Below are 22753 nucleotides of genomic sequence, written 5' to 3' on the forward strand. Positions count from 1 at the left end.
GTCCCTTTCTTTTACTCTCCTTCTTCTTCTGGGACCCCTATAATTCGAATGTTGGTGCATTTAATATTGTCCCAGAGGTCTCTGAGACTGTCCTCAATTATTTCATTTTTTTTTTCTTTATTCTTCTCTGCGGTAGTTATTTCCACTATTTTATCTTCCAGGTCACTTATCCTTTCTTCTGCCTCAGTTATTCTGGTATTGATTCCTTCTAGAGAATTTTTACTGTGTTGTTCATCACTGTTTGTTTGCTCTTTAGTTCTTCTAGGTCCTTGTTAAGTGTTTCTTGTATTTTCTCCATTCTATTTCCAAGATTTTGGATCATCCTTACTATCATTACTCTGAATTCTTTTTCAGGTAGACTGCCTATTTCCTCTTCATTTGTTTGGTCTGGTGGGTTTTTACCTTGCTCCTTCATTGGCTGCATATTTCTCTGCCTTCTCATTTTGCTTAACTTACTGTGTTTGGGGTCTCCTTTTCACACCTGCAGGTTCGTACTTCCCATTTTTTTTGGTGTCTGCCCCCAGTGGGTAAGGTTCGTTCAGTGGGTTGTGTAGGCTTCCTGTTGGAGGGGACTGGTGCCTGTGTTCTGCTGGATGAGGCTGGATCTTGTGTTTCTGGTGGGCAGGACCATGTCTAGTGCTGTGTTTTGGGGTGTCTGTGAACTTAGTATGATTTTAGGCAGCCTCTCTGCTAATGAGTGGGGTTGTGTTCCTGTCTTGCTAGTTGTTTGGCATGGAGTGTCCAGCACTGGGGCTTGCTGGTCGTTGAGTGGAGCTGGTTCTTAGTGTTGAGATGGAGATCTCTGGGAGACCTCTTGCCGTTTGATATTACATGGAGCTGGGAGGTCTCTGGTGGACCAGTGTCCTGAACTTGGCTCTCCCATCTCAGAGGCTCAGGCCTGATACCTGGCCAGAGCACCAAGACCCTGTCAGCCACTCGGCCAGGTACATGGGGAGTTTCTTGCCTTTTTGGAAGTCTGAGGTCTTCTGCCAGTGTTCAGTAGGAGTGTAGATGCATTTTTGATGTACTTGTGGGGAGGAAAGTGATCTCCATGTCTTACTCCTCTGCCATCTTCAGATGGATGAATCTCATTCAAAGATTCAATACTTACAACTTTACATCCTCCAAATCCAGCAAAAATCACTTTCAATGGAAACCCACAGCACAATCGCTTAGGATTATTTTCTGCTGTCTGAAACTCTTCTTGTGCAAGTCTTCTGGGACTGCTGCACAGAGCCTACTTCCATCTCAGCAGAAAGCCCATTCTAGACTCTCTTGTGACTCACATTGCAGGCCTCTAACTTCTCAACCATCCTGGTTAAAAAGGAGCCAATGAGGCAGAAACTGAGAAATGTGAGTCCCTCGTGGTCAGCACTACGATGGCACTCTCCTGGCCTTAAGACTCTTCAATGATCCTTTCTCTGGGTCCTTTCCAATTGGGCCTGGGTTTTTTCTCATGCTTATTGTTTTTAATGGAAGAGCATTCTCAGTACCTCTCAAATGAGTGAAAATCCTGTTTATGTTCTTGTCTGCCCCAGTTTAAGGTTTCACAAGAATTTATTCTCGTTTTAAGCACACACAGGCTGTGCCAATTCCCTGTTTTTGGCTGGTGGAGCCTCTTCAGAGCACTTTAGGGGCAAATGGCTCTTTCTTCCTTGATCCCAGGGTAGAGTCAAAATGAAAATAACAGACTTAGGTGACCCAAGCTCCTTCACATTACCTCCAACTTCTCATTCAAAGTGGTGCTTTGGGCGACAGGTGGAGTTATAATTATAGATTAGAAAAAAGCCACATCAGCAGCTGTTGCTCCTGTTTGTTCCCGGCTATCACTGTCACCAGTGGACAAATTGGCATAAACAGTTCTCCAGACTCCGCATGAGTGAAGGGTGAGCTGAGAGTACAACACCGACCCGAAGCCACCTCTGCAGGGGGAGCCTGGAGATTGTCTTTCCTGTTGGGGACTCCAAACCAAACAAATAGGTTAGTGCACAGAGTATACCTATGCATTTTACCTCTGACCTCTACTCGATGTGATCTTGGTTTTTCTGACAGAGCTGTAACAGAAGGGTGAACTGTTAAAGGAAAGAGAGTTATTTAAGGACTGTTATTCAAAAGTCCAGTGTCCATAAGAACAAATTATGAAATGGGCTTAATTTATTATGCTCCTCTCCCAGTTTTGGCTGTATTCACATTAGACAAAGAGACAAAGTGAAGATGGAAAAATGAAACTGCTTTTGTGGCCTGAGTCCCAACCTTTCGTAATGATACCTACTTTTGCCAAAAAAAATCTCTGGTTTCTTTGTTAAAATCAGTAGTTGAAGCCTTAGGCTGGTGATTAGAAAAAAAAAAAAATACCGCTCCAGAATATAGTTCCAGAGTTTCACTTTTTTTTTTTTTTTTTTTTTTTTTAGGGAAACTAGGCAAATGAGAATTGGATTTTTTCTCTACCTCTGAATAAAGACAGAAAATGTCCTTGTTTATGATAAAATGTGTGTTATAGGCTACTTTGTATAAGAAATCTGCTATAGGATTTATTACTTATGTCTAGTACAGTTCTACCTAAAAACTTGATCATTTCAGTCTAAGTAGCTCTATAAGACTCCTCATAGATCCTTTTGAAAGCAAAAGGTTTCAAAGAAATTTCATGTTCTCTGTGTTTGCTTTGTGTTAGAAAGCTGTGGAGCAGGATTTTCAAACAAAGATTAGCTTTGGGGCATCTTCTCAAAACCTGAATGTTTAGTGTCTTGGTGAAGAGCAATGGAATTCCAGAGAATCCACTGAAAACTAGGCTTTGGGGCCCAGTTCTCATCCCACCCACATCCATGGAACAGTCCAGGTGGAAAGAGTCCTAAATAATGGCCTCATTTTTTCAGCTCCAAACAGAAGGTGCCCTATCCCTAAGCATTTTATGTGGGACTTTTCAATGGGAAAATGCACCTTACTTAGTATCACTGTGGCCCGACGTTTTGTCTACCTTGTGAAGTGCACAGAGTGCTAACTATGCACTCAGAGCTCCACTAGAGAGACAATTAAATTAAAACAACCAAAAGTAACCCATCAATTAAATTCCCACAAGGGGCTGGCTTCTCCTGATTTCTAAGAGAGGCATAACTTTCTTTTAGGAAATTTAAGGGTGAAATAAATACCTCTTTACACATTTTAGCAAATAAAGCCCCAAACAATAAGTTTGACCACTGCTTTTGAAAAGGTCAATTAATATAGCATATCAGTACCTTAAATCTTCCCATGGATTCAGAAAATATATGATAGATCATAATACATCATATCTCATACATCTCATTTAGTCATTCAAATATTTATTAATAACTATATAATCTCAAAATATTTAGAAATGAAGGCAAGCTTAAGATTTCTAATATTTCTTTTTCCAGACACTCCTTTCTTCCCCTTTTCTACTAAAAGATTTAGCACTGAGTTGGTGGTTATCTCCAAATTCCAAATTGTTCAAGCTGAGAAAGGCAAAAAGTAGAGATGGTTGACTGGTTGCTGGTTAGGGTTTCTTTTGAGATACAGATTTATGTTCGGTCTTAAACATTGTTTTTTTACTTGTGTGTTGTCTTCTTGCTCTTCTAGAAAAAAAAGAAAAATTATCCAAGATGACTGTCACTTACTCCAGTAAAGTAGCAAATGCGACTTTTTTTGGATTTCATAGGTTACTCTTCAAGTGGAGAGGCAGCATCTACAAACTACTATACAGGGAATTTATTGTTTTTGCTGTACTTTACACAGCAATAAGTTTTATGTACAGGTACTTTCCTTTGCGTGTGTCCTTAATGGCCATTAGATAGCATATATGAATACAGTCTCAAAAATCCAAGCCCTTTGGCTGCCACTGGCTTTTGCATTATGTGACCTCCTCCTTTGCACAATCCTCTGTTGCCTACTTCTCCCCAGGACTGGGTATTTTAATCCACACCTAACCATTTTTAGGATGTTAAATAGACCCTAACCGTCATGTTCAGGTGGCTCTCATTCCAGCCCCACTTTAATTGGTCATGATGAGGTATTAGTTGTGCTTCAAGAATTTTGCTATAGGCATAAAATGAAAGATTTATACCTAGAACCTCACTAAGTGATGATTTTGAATGGCAAAGTCCACAGACAAATAATTATTTGTGCTTCTCTGAACTATGTTATTCATAGTTTGAGTTTCTGATTTGACAGTTTGCAGTGACTACCTACATAATTAACATGTTCATGAATAGTGTGTATCAGGCAACTTTCCTTCCTCTTTCCTGGAATGATGAAATCTTATCCAAGTTGGTGCCCCCAACCTTACCAATATCTCAATTAAAGAAAAGGCCTGAAAACTAATTTATTTTCTTTATATCTTCTGAGTTCAGGGCACATTATATTCATAAAAGACGTTTATTCTTTATAACCTCACAACCTTTCCCTGTCAGATTGACAGGAAATATGAGCAACATCATGTCCAAGAAATACTTTTATAACTAAAAATTATAGTCTTAATAAAATTTTATCAGTATTATAAAAGGGAAGCTTTATTAGTTTTTTAAATTAATATTGATTGCATACATTTCTTCTCTGGGGAAAGTTAAAACTTAAAATAGAAAAGCTAAAGGTTTTTGAGGCTGTATTTCCACCTTTACTGTGTTCATCAGTTTGTTCTTTTTCTTCTGCATACAATGGACAAATTTGTGAATCATTGTTTTCACCTACATTCTTCCTTGCAGCAACAGGACACCATGTGAAGAAGAGGGACGTTAATTTGGCTAGCTGATAATGACCAAAATTAGAATAGGAAGAATTACTTTTGCTACATATCGAAACTACAGTTCCAAACAAATGTATATATTGGTATACATTTTGGCAAAATATCTTTACAAGGAAAGTTTTATTAAAAATCTCTAATAATTTTTCAGATTTGTCTTCTAAATACGGTATTATTTTGATGATTTATTTATGTGTCACCTACTCCTTCAGAATATGAAATGGTGGAAGACACATGACGTTTCAGGATAATTGTCTCATTAGTTTATTTTTACTAATGTGAATTTATTGCTGCTACTGCTTCTTAGAATAGAATAGCTCTTAGAACAGTTGCATTGTAGCCAGAAATGCTCCATGGGGCCTTAACTTTGACTCCAATATCTTATTTATACCCCACAAAATTGTATGCACATATGTTTTCTAAAGACCAAAGAGTGCTTACATTTATAACAATAATCATTAGTTCAAGCCACTTTTCATTTTTTAAAGTTCAAATGTAAAAGTTTATTAAAATAGACCCTTATATGTTGATCAAAGCTCTACCAAGAACTACAGGTTGAATCTGTCAAGAAAGTCAGACATACCTGTAGACAAAGACAGACATAGTTTCATTCTCATGTCTACTAATGATGCTAAGTTTTTAAATCCTGTTATAAGCAAATAGTTATACCTAGCAAAAAAATCATAAGACAGAACCAGAATTCACTAGTTTGATTATATCTCTTTTTATTTTGGGATGGATTTGACAAAATACTCACTGTGGTACTTTCTAGCTAGTAAGATTTCTATGTGTCTATCAGCTAAATATTTTTTCCTTTGGCCAACTATTAATAGTAACAACCACTTTATTATTTCTTAATTGTGACACCATATGCTAAGTGGTTTTATATATCATATATTCTTTAATCCTCATAACATTCCTGATACATATAAATAGATATTAATATCCCCATTTACAAATGAGAAAACTGGGACTCAGAGAGATTTAAAAATATGCTCCAAATCCAAATCTGTTAAGTGGCAGATCTGGGATTCAAACCTGGCTCTGTTAAACCCTACGGTCTGTGCTCTCCAAATTTAAATTCTCTCTGATCATTTTTATTTGAGTACCAGAAAGCATTCTGGCTGTAACTTGCCATCAGCATGACCTTGATAGGCCTGTCCACCCGGTGATGCCTCTCTTGTCAGCTTTTCTTGATTTCAGAATTTCTGACACCTCTTCCAAGCTGAGGCAGGAACTCCAAGCCCACCCTGTACCCACACACCTCCTTGGTCAGCACCAGCTCCCAGATCTTCATCTGCAGTCTGGTCTGTGGCTCACTGTCACCTCATTATCCCTCTGTGTCCTTCTTCAAAGTTCTACTGACCCAAATAGGCCTCTGACACATGCTATGATGAGTGTTTCCAGGGGATTCCTTTCTCCCTTGGAAAAGCTGCATTCATTCATTTATTCAAATTCATCTGTGTTTTCTTTCTGGATTTTGATCATTATTACTAACCTGCCTTGAGATAGTTCTTCTGATTCTGAATCTCCTCCTTGCAACATAAATACCAATAATAGCTTCATTAAATGGATTTATGTTTAACAATACCAGAAAATGGGTTTGCGTCAGATCCACAATATAAATTTTTATATTTATACTATAGAAGTAAAACCCCACCAAACATAATTATAAAAATTTCACTACTAATTGTTAAATCTGTGTTGTTTTATATTATAAATGTATATTTTAAATTCTTTTATTTCGAAAATTTTTTAAAAGATTTTTTTTTGATGTGCACCATTTTTAAAGTCGTTATTGAACTTGTTACAATATTGCTTCTGTTTTATGTTTTGGTGTTTTGGCCCCAAGGCATGTGGGATCTTAGCTCCCCGACCAGGGATCGAACCCATACCCCATGCATTACAAGGCAAAATCTCAACCACTGGACTGCCAGGGAAATCCCTTAAATAACTGTAGGCTTTAAAATAAACAGTTATAACATCCCTTGAAGTACAACATGTATAATCAAGAATGTACTAAGTAGCATATTCATGAAAAAGTAAGATCAGGATGTCGAATCCAGGGTTATTATTCAATAATTACTTAATAAGTGCAATCCACTTAAGGCACTCTTTTTTTAAGTACATATGATGAATAATTGGAAAATGGACTCTTTTATGAAGTATTTTGCTCTAAATCCAACGCATTAATCATATAAAAATTTTAAAATATGAAGTATTTAAAAATAAAATGGTTACTATGTCCCCCTGTGTAATGACCAACAACATTTATGTACTAAAAATGTTAGTTCTTAAAACATTCAGCAGTTAAAAAGGTTTTGAGATACATCAGCTTAGGTAGAAAAGAAAAAATTATTGCTCCTTAAAAAAAAAAATGAGGTTATTTTTGCTTAATTGTTTGCACTGAATGTCACTTGCAAAGCAGGTGCAGAAGTATAATATCATAAAGGGCTGTGCATTTTATTTTTGCTCCAGATTGTTACTTACAGGAGCCCAAAAACGTTACTTTGAAAAATTATCAATTTACTGTGACAGATATGCTGAACAAATTCCAGTAACCTTTGTGCTTGGTAAGTATAGGTCACATGCAGAATGCAGCCACACAGCTGTCTCTGTTAGGATAACACCAATGACTCTGCATGGGAGTGTTTCCAAGCTGAGAGGCATGCCTGAAAAGTCACTGCTTGCAATAGAACCAGAATCATCCATAAGGTTTACCTTCAAGGCTGCTTTTGCTAAATTAACAACCAACAAGTTTGAGGTAATAATCTGCTCTTGGACAATTCAGCTTTATTTTCACTAACTCTCCATTTTTGCCGTCAATATTTGAGTTCTAATACCCACTTACTGGGTGCTACAGCATTGCGAGGCACAAGTTACATTTTTTTTCTGGAGGGCAAAATCATTAGATATGGATAACAACATATTTTTTACACCCCGATCCCTAAAAAAACTAAAATTCTGCTGAAAGCATCAGTGTCAACAATATGTCTACAGTAAGAAATTGCTTTACAATTTCCTGTTATTCTACAGGGTTTTATGTTACTCTGGTGGTGAACCGATGGTGGAACCAGTTTGTGAATCTGCCCTGGCCAGACAGGCTGATGTTTCTCATCTCCAGCAGTGTTCATGGAAGTGACGAGTATGGGCGCCTGCTAAGGAGGACACTGATGCGCTACGTCAACCTCACATCCCTGCTCATCTTCCGCTCGGTGAGCACGGCTGTGTACAAAAGGTTTCCAACGATGGACCATGTGGTTGAAGCAGGTATTGGAAATGACTTTTCCTTCCATGGGGCTCCTCTTGACCTCGATCAGAACTTTCAAAGTTCCTCTGAAAATGCTTTTTATTTATTCATTCATTCAAGAAACATTTACTGATTACCTATCATGTGCCAGAAACAGTCTTAAGAGGTAAAAATGAATAAGTCATGGTTCCTGCCCTCAAGACATTTACTTGGGGGGCCGAGCAAAGGAAACAGCAGACAGTCAACCTCAAATTAAGTTGCAGTCACATGGTCCATAATATAATAATTATCATATTTATTCAAACCTTCTGTAATATCGCCTTACATTTTCTAGCACTTTACAGTTTATGCACTTTCATAAATATTATTTCATACGGACCTCAAAAAAACCATGAGAGATTCAGAGAGGTTATGGCCTGCTCTGGATCACATAGCTCATTAGTGGGAGCGCCAAAATTTCAATTCAGGCTCAGAACTCCTAACTTAATCCTTCCCCCCAACACCTACCAAACAGTAGATTCTGGTAGGAACCAGAAATGCGGCTTTTCATCTAGGCAGAGCCTGAGAGGTGGCAGTAAAAGGCTGCTTTAGTGAGGGTCTGTTGTCCCTCCTATTCCTCAGGGTAGATGCAGTTTTGTACCTGGGCTTCTGGACACAGGATGCTAAGAACAAATCACGTTTGAAGAATGGTTCTCTTTGGTGTGTTAATACTTAGCAAAGAAGCTGTTAAACCAGCCTTCAAGGGGATGAGGATTAAATGAGATCATTGTTGGCACGTACAGAATAAAAATGGGGTTTTGCGCTGGGTTGTCTTTGATCCATCTGAGAGTATGTTGGAATGTATAAATGAATATATAGCAGATATAGGACCCATGAGATGATTCTGCCTTTATACTGAGTACAGTCTCAAATTAGGTTGCTTTATCCAGTCTCCTTTTCTGAAATGTCCTTGAAAAAAAAAAATATATATATATATTTAAGAGTAGCATGGTTTGTTTGTTTTTGGAGGTTTGGGGGCTTTTGTTTGATTTGGTTTTGTCTTCTCAGATGGCGACATAGATAGTGACTCAGAACACAGAGTAAGAGTTCAAATCCTTCTCTATCGCTTACTGGCTACATGACCTTGTCTGAGTTACTTTACCTTTCTAATGCTTCAGTTTCCTCATCCATAGAGTGAGTTTAGAGTGATTTATAATACCTTTTACCTCATATACCTCATAGGCTTGTTGTGATGATTAAATAAGTTAATACTTGCAGTGTCTAGAGCAGTACCCGGCACATGGTGTGACATGAGTTCTTGCTATTAATAATGAAATCATCTAGTACAACAGCCTAACATAGACCTTTGGTCACTTTAGAAGACTCATTTGATATGACATCCTAGGTCTTCTTGATCCCCTATGACCAGGAGACTGTGAAAGGTAAGGTGGAAATAAGGAAGGAGGAGTGTAGAGGCCGTTGTTAGGGCAACAGAGCAAGACGTGAGAAAGTAATGGGGAGCAAGGAGTCGGTTACAGATTCAGTTAAATTCAGTAAATTCAGTAAAACCAGTCGGAACTTAAAAAAAATTAACTGCCACCCTTCCTCCAAATTTAAAAGTGGGATACTGCATCAGAATGACCAAGTTTAAAATGCCACTTGATAACTTATTTTTCTTACCCTAATGTCTAAAGGATCAAATGTGATAAGCATTTCGACCTATGAAAAAAGTCCTAAAAACAAACAAGAAACGTTTGGCCCATTCCAAATGGATGAGTGACAGCTAAAGTTTACTTGGATGAATAAAGGTGACATTTCTGTAGTCTGGACACATCCTTGGAAAGAAGAAAGCGCATTCTGACAGGAATCAGACTCCAGGCCCGATTCTCAGAGTGAATCTATCCTCTCAGCGTCACCTTCATATTAAAAGCACATGGGGTGGCTGGTGACAGAGAGGGCTTTAGGGCCTCTGGTTAGACGTGAGCTCAATGAGGCCTGAGTTGTGCTCAGGTCTGAGGGGCAAGTAGAAACGGCGAGATGAATGGGAGAATGATCTGAGTTCATTTCCTTTAGGTGCACTTTTCATAATACCGACACTCATTCCTTATCAAAATTACACAAACACCGGTCAGTACTTGCATCGACACTTTCCCCCTTTCCAAGGCATTTGGAACACTCGAGTGCTTCTCTCTCCCCTACCACCAGTACCCGCAACCATTCCAAGGGCATAGGGGAATCATTTGCTCCTTGAGGTGCATTTACATGAGTATGTCTCAAGGTGTGATCCACAAACCCACGGGCCCTTTACATCCTGAATAACTTGAGTTGTTTATTTAAAATGCATACTCCTGGGACTTCCCTGGTGGTGCAGTGGTTAAGAATACGCCTGCCAATGCAGGGGACACGGGTTCGAGCCCTGGTCTGGGAAGATCCCACATGCCGTGAAGCAACTAAGCCCATGCGCCACAACTACTGAGCCTGCACTCTAGAGCCCGCGAGCCACAACTACTGAAGCCCAAGTGCCTAGACCTTAAGCCACCGCAATGAGAAGCCAACGCACTGCAACAAAGAGTACCCCCCCTCGCCACAACTAGAGAAAGCCCGTGCACAGCAATGAAGACCCAACGCAGCCAAAAATAAATAAATAAAATAACTAAATTTATTAATAAATAAATAAATTAAATAAAATGCATACTCCTGAGCCTCACGTCAGACCTACTGAATCAGAACCATTGTATGTAGGGCCTGGAAAACCTGCTTTTAAACATGCTCTTATGTTGCTATTTTTATATACTTAAGTTTGAGAAGTAAGGAGTCTTTTCTGGGATGCTTATTTTTTTAACCCTTTTTCTCACCCCCGGGGTAAAAGGCTTTGGCATTTGTCAAATAATTCATTACTAATAACAAAACTGCAACAGTTAAGAAAAGGGTGAATTCAAGGTTTCAACCATGCTGGAGGCTCCAGAATTGCTCTGGATGGTAGCCTCTGAGCAGTCTGCTCAGAGGCTACCATCTAGGGGACTTGAATTAGACCTGCCTGGACACAACGAGCATCATTCTCACTTCAAGTTTTTGTGCCGCGTCTGAAGGAGGAAGAGTGCTGAGGGTGACAGGATGGGGCTGAAGGCTTAGCAGGTGCCCTCTGGGGCCATCACGGATGATTGCAGTGTAAAGGTCTCTACTACTCTCTTTCACCCCTAAGTGTTTTCTTGAAAGGCAGAAGAAGGGGTAGTGGACCAGCATGTGCCCAACAGGAATGCAAGGTTTGCATGCTAGGTGGTGGGACAAAGTTCTGAGCCACTGCCTTCCAAGCTGGGGGCCACGCTTCACAGGCAGGGTCCTTCCTGGTCTGCCTCACGGCCACCCGCATGGATGGGCACAGACTCTGTGTCGGCTGGCCACACAGACTTACCAGACTTCCTGCTTCCCAGCAGAGAAGGCTGACTCGGTCTGCACGTGGGGTCAGTTTCCAAGCTCTCCCAACTGGGTACGTGTCTCCACCTCTCTCTGTCTGTCCTTGGCCTGTGCCAACGTTTCTGGGAAGAAAAGGAAGTTCAGGGATGGCAAAAAAATGTTTGGCAGGTGCCCTGAGCCCAGAGCCAGGGCACCTGCTCCACCTGAGGGCAGAGAGGGCTGGCAGTAAAGCACAGGGGCCCCAAAAGTGTAGGGGCAAAGGCAGGAGGCAAGGCTGAGGGCGCAAAAAAAAAAACCTCTTGTCAGGTGACTCCCTACATAAACCCACCTGTCTGGGAAGGTACCTGTCCTCAAACTTCAGTGCACTTTAGACAGTGTTAAAAAAATCAATACTGCTAAAAACACAGATCCAAAGACACCACCCCCAGAGATTCTGATTCAGTAGGTCTAGGCTGGGGTCCAGGAATGAGTGTGTTTAACAAGCCCCTGGACACTTTGAGGAAGGGGGTCCCTGGATCACACTCTGAGAAACAGGGGGCTTTAAGGCAATGGGAGTTGCCCTCCAAACTCTTTGTATTGCTTCAGGGAGGGTCCCTGTCACAAAGATTCAGGACTAGCAGGACAAAAACAGTGAGAGGACGGAGAGAATGAAGATCAGCACCTCCTTCTGAAGCATCTGGCCATTGCTTGACTATAGCTGGTGAGCTAGGTCACTTACCCGCCGGTCCCTGACATTCCTTGCTGTTAAGCTGGACACTCAACTTACATTATTCTGGGAAATACATATGCTTTGATGTTACAGGTTACATTTCTCGAATTAAAAATTAAAATTTCTTTATTTATGCCCCCATGAAAATAGAAATGTAACAACTGAATGCAAAATAATGTCTATTATGCTGGAAATTCCCTGAACTGGTCTGTTATCAAACAGTTACTTCGCAGAGAAGCTGTAACCCAGGAGTCTCTGTTATTTTCCCTCTTGGCTACAAGCCTGCCCTGAAAAATTCCAGTCGTTTCAATCACCTGCCTTGGAAGATGTCACTCATTCTAAGTCAAGTCACGTGCACAATTCCAGATCTTTGCCAATTTAAGTGATGGCCTTAATTGGGTGCTTACGTTATGGTATAAGACTGAATCAAAACATTTTATCTGGGGTTTCACAGTGATCAGGAGAGAAAATATTTCCCTTCAAAATTCTTCACTAGAAGCACAAAAAAAGGAAATGGGAAATTACATGCATTCCTCTAAAAGAAACGTTACTAAATCTGTTACTAAATCTGTCATGCTTTTGCTCATTTAACAAAGATTTACTGAGTGTATATGGTATGCTAGGCATTGTGCTGAGCACTGGAGCACAGCTGAAAGCGAGGTCCCTGTCCTCGAGGATCAGTAAAGATTACTACAAATTTTTTCTTCTATGAATCATTTTCAGAGACAAGCATAAATATATTTACAGCTGAACTTCACATCACTCCATTGCATTTCTATTTCTCTAAAATAGTTTCCCTCTGTGCTTGGTAGCCTGTAAGAGTGGTTAAAAGACAGTAAAATTTAAGGAAAGGACACTGTTTTGTTTTCTTAAAGGCCTGGAATCTTAACATGAAGTTCCTTGAGCTTCTGCCCTGACGAGAGAGCCTGTGGAGACCCCATCAGGATTCTTAGTGACATACAGTTAACAGGCATAAATACAACCGACCGAGCTCCCAATTGTCACGTGACTGTTGAAATAAAAGTTCTAACTTTAGATGCACTGTCTGGAAGGCTAGCCCCACACTCAGATCATTTAATCTGTATTCTTCTCTCGCTAAGTAAAATCGAATGGATTTTGTATAATACTGACTTTCTGCCCTGTGATCTGCTGTTCACGTTTTTCCTGATGCATTCCGTGCTACTGGGGTTCCCTGGTCTCTGAAATCTCCCACTGCTCTGTGTTACATGAGAGATGATCAAGGGGATGGTGGTATTCACGGCTGTGCCAGTTTTTCCTCTGTTGGCTGAACTTTTACAGGCTGAGTCAGTTACCCCTATAGTCTCACGTGATGAGCCCAGAAGAGACTGAATGTCATCTTGTGAGTGCAACTTGACTCACCTATGTGCACTGGCTCTTCAATGGGAGAGAAAGTACACACCTCCTTGGTTAGTGCCATGGATGGGCAGTCTCAGCCCAATGTTTGAAGGTTCATCACAGCTCTGTTTTAGGAGTTAAATCATGGCTCGCCAATCAATGCTTCTCAAAGGATGATCGTAGACCACCACATTCATTGAATTATCAAGCGTGCTTATTTAAATTGCAGGTTCCCAGACAACCTATGAAATTTGAATCTCTGGGGCTTGGGACCCAGAAATCCACTTCTAAACAAGCTCCCCAGAAGCACTATGTTTGAGCCAGAACAAGGATGCTAAAATGGCCAGCTTGCTGTGTGACTCTGTACTAGGTGCAGTTGTTCCCAACCTTTGTTACAAGATGGAGTCGCTAGGGATCTTTTAAAAATACTGATGGTGGCTCACACCCCCAGACATTAGGATTCGATAGGTGTACGGTGCAACCTGGGCATCAGGAGTTTTTAAGCTCCCCAGACCATCCTAATGTGCAGCAAAGTCTAGGAACCACTGCACCACAGCGCATCTATTAACTCCTCCAACTTTATCTGAAAATTGCCTCAGATCTACTTATCCAAAGCAAATGGAATTCTGGGCCACCTGGACAGGCCAGGAGTTAAGAGCACTGATTTTGTGAATGATATTTTCTGTGCTTCATGTGTAGAAGGCAGTGAACTACCAAATAGGATACTAATTTAGAGACAGGAATACGGCTGACTCGAGATGTTTCACTCATGTCTGACTCATTAGGAAAATAGAGGAGTTTCTCTGTCTCCGTTCAGTATTGCTAACCCAGAAACTGATTTTACTCAACCATATCCTATTTCAAGCTCTTCAAACTGGGTTGTAACTTATTATTGGGTTCTTAAATCATTTTAATGGCTTTGAGCCAGCATTTTTTATGGAATGGAATGGAACAGAACAGAAAATATCAGAGAGCACCTCACACAGAAGAGCCAATAATTGTTTTGGGAACCACAAATATATCTTACTGTAGTTCATGGTTAAAAATATATATATATCTGAATACTGCCCTCCACAATGCCTTCACAGTGTGATTCCATCTCTCTCTCAATCCCATTTTGCCTCACTTTGATTTTCCCAGTTGACAGGGATTTCTAAATTTCTACCATTGAATTTAAAGAATGGCTGCAGTTGAATCTGGTGGCTTCATTCCATTCATTTGGAAAGTACAGAGAGGAAAATGAGCCAGGCTTGTTGCAATGTGCCTGAAAAAGTCATCTCTGAGAAGGGCTCAGATGCTGAATGCACAACTTTCTCTTTCAGAAAGAATTGGCAATAAACCCATCCTGCCTAAAAGTTTTGAGAAGCAGAGCTTTTAGCTCTCCTCCTAATAGAGCCTCGTGTACGCACTCTGCTTTAAAGGCAAAAGACATCTGCCTCAGCTTCAACTGAATCTGTGATTACCGGAATATTGTTTATTAATGGACTTAATTGGTCCTTTGGTTTGAAGGCAATAAAATTTTGCCTTAAAGTAGCAGATCCTACTCCATCAAGCCACAATTCAAGACACAAGTAAATACAAACATATGTGTGTGTGTGTGTATATATATATATATATATATATGTAAATATATATATATTTTTTTACTCTGATTTGAAATATTAGAAAGGGTTCTTCGGGATACGCAATATGAAAATTGCTGAGCAGGGCTGAACTAGCCAGAAAACCAGAAGGAAAAAAGATAGCAAGAGAAATTCAAGGCAAATGTAATCACAAGATATTGAATAAAATAGCAATGTCAGGGTGTGGATAGGGTCTGAGGGAGCGTGGCATAAAGACAGACATGTGAAGGAGACAGGGTAGTGTGAGGACCAGCCAGCTGATGGTGCAGCCAAACTGTAGCAAATCAATACCTGTGGTTAACATAGACTTACAGATGAGGATAATGATCACATTCTGAATATATCATCAGTCTCTGGTTAAAATGGCCTGAGGTACCGATGAGGATAACATTCCATGTAATAACAAATGCTCTTTGAATTGATTTGATTAACAATCTAGACTTTTCTTTCAATGGACCAACAACTCAGTTTCCAAAGATGGGGTTACTTTTGATAAGATGTGTAACCCTGCAGGAAATAATAAAAATTATTCTGCCTGTACACTCTTGGAGGATACATTAATGTCTAGTTCATCTTTCACAGCACCTAGTAAAGTACGCAATAAATTTGGGCTGAACATTTAACCCCCACACACACTTTCCTAGCTCTACATGTCCCTTTCCAATCACTGGGTGTGCTACACGGCAGGGACTGGGGGGAGGTTACCTAACTCTCGCTTTAGGGTTTGCATTAAATTAACCCTCACTCTGCATATTTGCTTTTTGCTAAGAAGCCAAGAAAGGACTTGCCAGCATAAGTTGATCCATATTCCTGAATAAAAAATAACCAGAGGTAAAGTTATTCTTTGGTCAAATGACAGAGATTGCAGCCAGTATATAAATGCAGGCATTTTTGGAAACTGCACTATAAATCCCAAGACTATAACTGTTAGACAATTGATATGAAATGTCTGAGAATAGTCTTCCAGGGGAAAGGTGAAGGGTTGCAGGTCTTCAAGCACAGAGCCAAGACAGGTCAAGTTCATCTATTAACTTCTTATCATCAGATTTAATCATACTCTGCAAGTCTTAAAAAAAGCCAAACAGATTATCTAGATCATGCAACAACTTTGAAATGCACTGAGAAACAAGACAAGAATTCTCAGATTCATTCTTATTCTTTGACCACCAGAGAGAGTCCAATTCCCCAGGCATGGGCAGACCCCTTCAAAGCTAATATAAATAACCTGAGTTTTATCTAAAATTAGTCTCTTGTTGGTAAATATTGGCTCTGTAGTTGTTACTCTGTTTATTTCAAATACTGAATAAACAGAATCTTCATTCAGTGGGGCAGTGATTTTTGAACATTGCTGTAGGTCAGAATTTCCTGCAGAACTTGGTAAACATGTAAATGCCTGGACCCAATTTCATTAAATTACCCAGGAAGATTAAAAGGATGCTTACACCTGGACCTCACTCTAGACCAAATGAATCAGAATCTCAAGGGATAAGGTGAAGGCACTGGAATTTTCTAAAGGGCTTTCAGGATAAGGCAAAGGTGCAACACTGGGTCAAGAATTCCTGCCCTATTGAGTCTGGTTTAGCAGGTGATGGTAGAGCCTAGCCCTCTCCATATATAATAGGTGTCACAAGTGATTCAGACACCCACAACCTGTGGACCATATTCTCAAAACACTGGCCTGGATCACATCAAGGATCTAGGTAACTCCAAAGCTCTATGGGTCAGTGACTTTCAAAATGGCACATCTCACTTCTCCTTTGAGTTATTTTCTGTTGCAGCAACACCTCTTAAATAAAACTCAGTCTGCATGGTAAGGAGGGAGGATTACTTTAAGCAGGAAAACCAGATTCATAAACCAATTACAGATGGTTAAGGATACAAACTGTGGGGGCCTCCCTGGTGGCGCAGTGGTTGAGAGTCTGCCTGCCGATGCAGGGGATACGGGTTCGTGCCCCGGTCCGGGAGGATCCCATATGCCGCGGAGCGGCTGGGCCCATGAGCCATGGCCGCTGAGCCTGCGCATCCGGAGCCTGTGCTCCGCAACGGGAGAGGCCACAACAGTGAGAGGCCCACATAACGCAAAAAGGAAAAAAAAAAAAAAAAAAAAAGGATACAAACTGTGTCACATTAGGGCAAAAGTTGATTTTCATCTGAATGTGTTAGCATTTCATAAGCAAATGATTGCATTTCTGAATCAAAAGTAACTCAAAATTCATATCTAACAAAAATCAGTTTTAGAAACAAGTTTTAATTCAGAAAGCATTTATACTAAATCATAATGAACATTTAAAAGTCCACTTAAAAAGTTAAGGTGTGGGGACTTCCCTAGTGGTCCAGTGGTTAAGGATCCGCCTTCCAATGCAGGGGATATGGGTCCGATCCCTGGTCAGGGAACTAAGATCTCACATGCCGCGGGGCAACTAAGCCCTCGCACCGCAACTACTGAGCCTGTGTGCCACAATGAAAGATCCCGCGTGCCGCAACTGACCCGATGAAGCCAAAAAAAATAAATAATAAATAAATAAAAGAAAATGATTCCTCATGCCCCTATATAATTCTTTAAAAAAAAAGTCAAGGTGGTAAGTACAAGGATAGTCACTGCAGCATTATTTTTAGTAGGAAAAAAATTAAAACAACTTAAAACTCTATTCAAAAGAGGACTACTTATATAAAATACTGTACACAGTTAAATAGAATGCAGCCATTAGGAAGAATGGGACTTCCCTGGTGGCCCAGTGGTTAAGAATCCGCCTGCCAGTGCAGGAGACATGGGTTCGAGTCCTGGTCCAGGAAGATCCCACATGCCACAGAGCAACTAAGCCCATGTGCCACAACTACTGAGCCTGTGCTCTAGAGCCTGTGAGCCACAACTACTGAAGCCCATGTGCCACAACTACTGAAGTCCATGTGCCACAACTCCTGAAGCACTTGACATTTTATTTATTTAATTGGTAATTAAATCATGATTTTAACTCTAAAAAAAAAAGTGTCAAGTGTTTTGAAGCACATCTTTATATGAACAAACCCTGGTACACAGTAGACATTCAATAAATGTTAATAAATAAACCTGCTAACTTATCCTCCTCTCCTATTATTCAAATCTCTTCTTTCTCTGGTGTGCAGGTGGTGGGGGTGTGAATAAAAGTTCACATAATATACTATTGGTACTTACCGAGTGCTAAGTATGTGCGAAGCATTATGTTAACCTTGACGTATGTTCCTCATCTCAGGTAATTCTACAACACTCCTGTGAAGTAGATATTATCATCTCTTTTACGCATGAGAAAACTGAGGCTCTGAGAGGTCACTGCAAACTTAAGCAAACTGTGTTATACACACACACACACACACACACACACACAGAGGCACACAAAAATGAAAGAAGCACTTTTAAAGTATATGCGAGGGCTTCCCTGGTGGCGCAGTGGTTAAGAATCCACCTGCTGATGCAGGGGACACTGGTTCAAGCCCTGGTCTGGGAAGATCCCACATGCTGCAGAGCAACTAAGCCCATGCAACTCCTGAGCCTGTGCTCTAGAGCCCGAGAGCCACAACTACTGAAGCCCGCGCACCTAGAGCCCGTGCTCCACAACAAGAGAAGCCACAGCAATGAGAAGCACGTGCACCGCAAGGAAGAGTAGCCCCTGATCGCTGCAACTAGAGAAAGCCCGCGCACAGCAACGAAGACCCAATGCAGCCAAAAATAAAATAAATAATAAAAATTTAAAAAAGTATATGCGAAATGCTGTGGGGACCACGAAGATAATATGCTCTTTGCCCTTCCAAAGGGCCTTAGCAGGGGAAACATTTGTGTGTAACATTATCATAATACAAGGCAAGGGAGAGCACCGTGGTGGAGCTTTGAAGGGGAGAAATCCCCGGGGAAGGAGAAGGAAGGAATCAAGGAAGGCTTCGCAGAAGAGGTCCTGGTTAATTAGGAGTTTGAAAGGAGGGGTCAGGATGAAATGTTATGCGATTCACGTGTTCGGCACCGTACTAAGTGATTTGTATACATTATCACGTTTTATTCTTTTAATCCAAACAATTCTAAGTATTCTTGTTCCCAATTTTAGATGAATAAACCAAAACCTAAAGAAGAGACCTTCCCCAGATGTCCTAGTCCACATTTAATGTCACCTTCCTTCCTTCCTACTGGCCGCCTCTGTTAGGGATTGCTCACATGTATTGCCTCCTATACCGATATATAACTTGTGTGTGTGTGTGTGTGCACGTGTGCTCGTGAGTACATATTCCTTATCTCTGATACAAGTAAAAACTACTTGAGACAGGAACCTTTATTTTATATTTCTTGAATATCCCCCATTATTTGCTCACATAGTAGACACTGAAATATATACGGTAATATACTAGCGCTAAACCAAGTCCGTATAATCTAGCTATTTTTATTTTGTGTAAAGGTTTTATGACAGCAGATGAAAGAAAATTATTTGAACACCTCAAATCTCCTCATCTGAAATACTGGGTTCCATTCATCTGGTTTGGAAATCTTGCAGCTAAAGCCCGGAAGGAAGGTAGAATCAGAGACAGTGTTGATCTGCAATCATTGATGACTGTAAGTACATAGTAAACTGTCAGTAAAAGATGCTAATCAGAGACCAACAGGGACCTGGATGCAACAGGTTGGACCTGGACAAGTCCAATTTGTTCAATCCTGGTTCCAAAGGAACCAGAAAGACTGGGCTAGTGTCAGAACCCTCAAAGGCAGGAGGAGAATAGTACACAGTTTAACTCAGATTGATTGCAGGTGGTTGCTTAGAGGCTCTGTTTTAAACAGAAGTAGGCTTTGTAATAGGCTCTGTAAGAAAATGTTCTTTGATTGATCAGCAATGTCTGCCAGGGCTTGGAAGGATCTGGCACCCTCAAGGAATATTTGCCATCCCTAGCTCCAGGATGCCAGACCAAATCTGGAGTAGAAATAAACCCCTCCAGTCAGTTCCCCCAAATCGGAATATCCCAAGGTTAACGCAGCTTTCCAGATGCTCCAGGAAACAAAACTGTGTTTTCATTAAATGAAATAATCCTGAATTCATTTGAGAAACGAATTTATAGAAGGGCTAGAGAGATTTGTGCCATGACAGTCTCCTGCCTCGATTAAGCTAAAAGGAGTGAATGATTTAAAAATAGCTCCCAATTTAACGTATACTCTTTCTCCCAGTCTTAAATAATAACTTGTGTTCAACAGAGAAAAAAGAAATCAATGGATCCCAGTCCTTCCTGCTTTAAACGGGGATAGATTTTCTGTCAATAGAAGCACTCTAAAGTCTTCATTTGTTGGGGGAATGGTTTAGGATGCATTTAGTTCTTTTTTCTAAGATCTACAGTAAGTATGTTTTCAAAAGCAATAGAGGAAACAAAAAATAATCTGCTCTCCACATAATTTAGAAATGATTTATTTAAAATATTAACCACTGCCTTCCTACCACCACTTGGGGCCAATATATATGTTGGAAATTATGAATTCAATAGAGTAGGGGATATTTCTATACAGTCCTGATTTAATATTTTTTAAAATGTCCAACTGTACTCAATCCCTTTTGCACATTGTTGAATTATGTTGATAGCTTGTCATTTTCAAAATTTTCCTTTTTGAGTGGATTTCAGAACCAATTTCTAGCCTGTCAAAGTCTCTCTCATCATTTTACAGGTGTATTCCTAAAAGTCATGGCCATATGCTGAATCCCAGTAAATATTTATTACCACACCCATCACCTCAGTAAATCGTGTCTAATTTGTTTCTGGCTTAGGAAATGAACCGATTTCGCTCCTGGTGCAGCCTCTTATTCGGTTATGACTGGGTTGGGATTCCGCTGGTTTACACCCAGGTATCAAATCCTTGGCACGTGATTTTTCTTTCTACTTGCCCACTTTGGCATGCTGTCTCTCTCGGGCAGCCAGCGCTGTGCTCTCACTCAGGTTTCTCTCTGTTTCAGGTTGTCACGCTAGCTGTCTATACCTTCTTCTTTGCGTGCCTGATTGGACGCCAGTTTTTGGATCCCACCAGAGGCTACTCAGGGCATGACTTAGATCTTTACATTCCGATCTTTACTCTCCTACAATTCTTCTTCTATGCAGGATGGCTCAAGGTAGCCAACAGTCTCAGTGCCTGAGACCTGCTCTGTAATCTCCGTCATGTTCCAAACTCTGCACACTGATCCCTTACTGAATCACTCATTCATGAGTGAGTCAAAGGTAGATTTAACATTTAATAGCTCGGAGATGTTATTACTTTTCAACCAGGCATTAAAGTGGCAGGGATGTGGTGAGTACTGTACTGTAGGGATCTGAAGCAGCTCATTTATGCAGATGCTACTCTTTTATGGCCACTGATGGTTTTAAGTCTTTGTGTGCTCGCATTAGGGTTACAACAATGTAATTAAAGTAATAAGTGTACCTGCATTGATATTTTATACCACAACAAGCAACTAAGCAGAGTAAAAGAGAGTAAATAAGAAGCCTTGTATCTCAGACTTAAGCATTAATATTGTATGATCTTGGTTCTGCTCAACTCTGTAGATAGTTAGCTTCTATCCCCTGAAATCCCACTAGCTGTGCCACGACATTAAATGCATTCCATTTTCAAAACCAGAACAGAGACTCAAAGGAATTCATCGGAATCAAAACCAGAAACCCCAGGATTAATGATAATATTTGGTTTGCCAGGAAATTAAAAACAGGTCAGAACAGTGAAAACAACTAGTTCAATCATCAGTGTAGAATTTTATTTGTTCCCACTACCATCTCCCCCCAACCCCAGATGTATGTAAAAGTATCAGAGGCCTGATTCTTCCATCTCTTTTGTATGTGACAGAAAAAGATCAAAGACAATGGCTTCATTAAGTTAATTGAAATCTAAAGACAGTTTGAAGATAATTTTAATAAAATAGAATTTCAAATGTTTGACCTTCCAAACTGCCACAGTGCACCGTCGAGGCCTTCCAGGTTGTGGAAGCATTTTCTCTGCAGATGCCTTTACTTTCATTGGTTTGAATTTTAACCAGGAAAAATAAATATGTTGGCACTTCAAGTTATCCTCCAAAGAGTAAAGGCATTTCCTTTACAAATGGCAAAAACATTTTTAACCAGATGACAGTGACAATTATTTTTACCCATTTAAGACAGAGAAAGAGTAATAGAGACTAATAGCTCTCATTTCCCATTAGAGAAAAAAGTAGACTCTACTTTTATAAACACAAACTCACCACAATTGGCCCAAACACTCAATCACTCTGGTCTTCTATTGTCCTTTCCCCTGAGTTGTGCTGAGCTTTTTATTCTTCACTTTGCATCCACATGAGATGTTTGGCCAGCCTGGAAGGAAGAGCCAGCAGTTCCTGACTTCTGAAGTGCTCTCTAATATATTAACAGTCTTTTCCTTTATAAAATATTTTGAAGGCAAAATATGAAAAGACAATCTTAGCTCTATTAAGAGACAGGTAACCCTAAGAGAAAGGAGTTTTCCCACCCAGTAGATTGGATCTCAGTTTCTAAACAGCAGTTTTTTTTGTTTTGTTTTTTTTGCGGTACGCAGGCCTCTCACTGTTGTGGCCTCTCCCATCGCGGAGCACAGGCTCCGGACGTGCAGGCTCAGCGGCCATGGCTCACGGGCCCAGCTGCTCCGCGGCATGTGGGATCTTCCCAGACCGGGGCAC

General features: G+C 40.4%; 1 protein-coding gene across 2 annotated transcripts in view; it reads left to right on the top strand.

The window, feature by feature from the left end:
- The first annotated feature begins 3617 nt into the window (after positions 1-3617).
- BEST3 (bestrophin 3) overlaps positions 3618-22753 on the top strand; it is a 40608-nt gene continuing 21472 nt past the window's right edge. The window contains exons 1-6 of one of the 2 annotated variants that reach the window (XM_060112880.1): positions 3618-3769; positions 7232-7326; positions 7790-8023; positions 19502-19656; positions 20849-20926; positions 21035-21187. In XM_060112880.1, the coding sequence (XP_059968863.1) occupies positions 3618-3769; positions 7232-7326; positions 7790-8023; positions 19502-19656; positions 20849-20926; positions 21035-21187 (867 nt within the window). Of the gene's footprint in view, positions 3770-7231; positions 7327-7789; positions 8024-14783; positions 14840-19501; positions 19657-20848; positions 20927-21034; positions 21188-22753 lie in introns of those variants that run through there. The other variant, XM_060112881.1, reaches the window with a different exon arrangement.

Source organism: Mesoplodon densirostris, chromosome 11 (assembly GCF_025265405.1).
Source record: "Mesoplodon densirostris isolate mMesDen1 chromosome 11, mMesDen1 primary haplotype, whole genome shotgun sequence".
In the NCBI taxonomy this organism is placed as follows: domain Eukaryota; kingdom Metazoa; phylum Chordata; class Mammalia; order Artiodactyla; family Ziphiidae; genus Mesoplodon; species Mesoplodon densirostris.